We start from the raw sequence: 1,850 nt of genomic DNA, 5'->3' as shown, positions 1-1,850 counted from the left end.
TATTATCTAATTATCTTATTTTAAGAGTAAAAATACTCATTGCATTGGCAAACTATCTCCTTTACCTACTTAAATTAAGGGTAAATACACTTAATTTAGAAAATTTTTACTTATTTCTAGATCGTTTTTCCAGTGCACCCTGGACAGGTCGCTAGTCCATCGCAGGGCAACACAGAGACAAACAGGACAAACAACCATTCACTCACACCTAAGCAGAATTTAAAGAAGCCAATTAACCTAACAGTCATGTTTTTGGACTGTGGGAGGAAGCTGGAGTACCCGGAGAGAACCCACGCATGCTCAGGGAGAACAAGCAAACTCCATGCAGATAGACCCCGGGCCGGGAATGAAACCTGAAACCTTCTTTCTGCATGCCCACTGCGCAGCCTGCAATAATTACAGAAAACTTTTAATGGAAGTGAAGCTAGATATTTGGAATTTTGCAGAGTTGGAAAAATCTAAATTGATTGTAAATAAGTCTTTCATCATAAGATGGAATTTATATAATATTTGCAAATTAAAAAGCTAATAGTATCCAATAGATCTACTTCATCAGATTTCAGCAGCCCTCGTACAGCTTAGGTGTCTCCCCCTTGTCTCTACCTGCTCTGCTGTTTTCAGATCCTCTCACCAGAAAGGAGACAGAGCAGGAAATAAAAAGCCTGAACCAGAAATAGCTGAGTGTGCCTTCCTCTCAGGGGAATCCTTCCTCCCTCAGCCTCACATCTGAGCACACAGAGAGCATCTCCATCAGAAAAAAACAGAAAAAGGAAAGGTTTGCAGAAAGTATCCTGATTATCTACCTGTTGGGAAGGTTTTAAGTTAAGGTTTCAAACTTCCTTCAGTCTTTATCTGCTACATTCTATGGTGGAGGTCTGTTAATGAGGACATTTGTTTCCTATTAAAAGTTATTGGCAGTGATTGTCGTGCATCACTGCTTCTTCTTCCTCTGCTTCAGAGCCTTCCTCCTCTTCACTATCATCTCATACAGCTTGTCCATCCCTTCATCCAGTCCCTCTCCGATGATGGCGCAGGCCGGCTGGACGTGGTAGGGGGTGGAGGGGCTGAGCTCGGACAGGGCCAGCTGCTTCTCTATCTCCCCCACCTCCAGGGCGCGCGGCAGGTCCTGCTTGTTGGCGATGACCAGCAGCGGGGTCCCCTGGTTCTCCTGGAAGCGGGTGATCCGGTGCAGCTCCGCGCGGGCCTCCTCCAGCCGCTCCGAGTCCACGGAGTCCACCACGTACACGATGCCGTCCGTGCAGCGGCTGTAGGGTTTCCACAGGGGCCGCAGCTTCTCCTGGCCCCCGACGTCCCAGAAGTGGCAGCTGATGCCCCTGGAGGCCCCGGGGCCACCCAGGCGGATCCGCTCCGTGTTGAAGCCGATGGTGGGCACCGTGTTGACGAACTCGTTGAATTTCAGCCGGTACAGAACCGTGGTCTTACCCGCAGAGTCCAAACCCAGCATGACGATGTGGAGGGACTGGAAGGCTGCCAGGCTGGACAAACTGGTCCCCATCTTACAGACTGGGAGAGATGGGACCTAGATCCATGAGGGGGAGAAAAAGTGTGGAAAGGACTCAGCAGAGGAGGAGGGCGCAGCCCCTGGTTGCGCAGCGACACCCCGGCAGCCGCAGCATCCCTGGAGCCGCTCCAACTGCAGCTGAGCGCAAAACGTTTCAATCAGCGCGCAGATAGCGGCGCAATCACTGCGCACCCTGCTGCTCCAAATGCGCAAAGTGTCCCCTCCTCATCATCATCAGCATGCCTCAGCATTCCCCAGCTCACCTTCATGCGTGGGAACATAAACACACCACACTAATGCTGTGTGACGCGTGGACCAAGTGAGTCAA

At 50.6% G+C, this 1,850-nt stretch overlaps 1 protein-coding gene across 1 annotated transcript; it reads right to left on the bottom strand.

Moving 5' to 3' along the window:
* Positions 1–226: 226 nt before the first annotated feature.
* On the bottom strand, positions 227–1,850 carry arl4ca (ADP-ribosylation factor-like 4Ca). The gene has a single exon (XM_038297532.1). The coding sequence runs from the start codon at positions 1,514–1,516 to the stop codon at positions 932–934; it is 585 nt and encodes a 194-aa protein (XP_038153460.1). The 5' UTR covers positions 1,517–1,850; the 3' UTR covers positions 227–931.

This window comes from Cyprinodon tularosa, unplaced genomic scaffold (genome assembly GCF_016077235.1).
Source record: "Cyprinodon tularosa strain WSP-4 unplaced genomic scaffold, ASM1607723v1 ctg39, whole genome shotgun sequence".
Lineage (NCBI taxonomy): Eukaryota > Metazoa > Chordata > Actinopteri > Cyprinodontiformes > Cyprinodontidae > Cyprinodon > Cyprinodon tularosa.
Note: the sequence above shows the minus strand (reverse complement) of the source record. Positions and strands in the feature narration are given on the sequence as shown.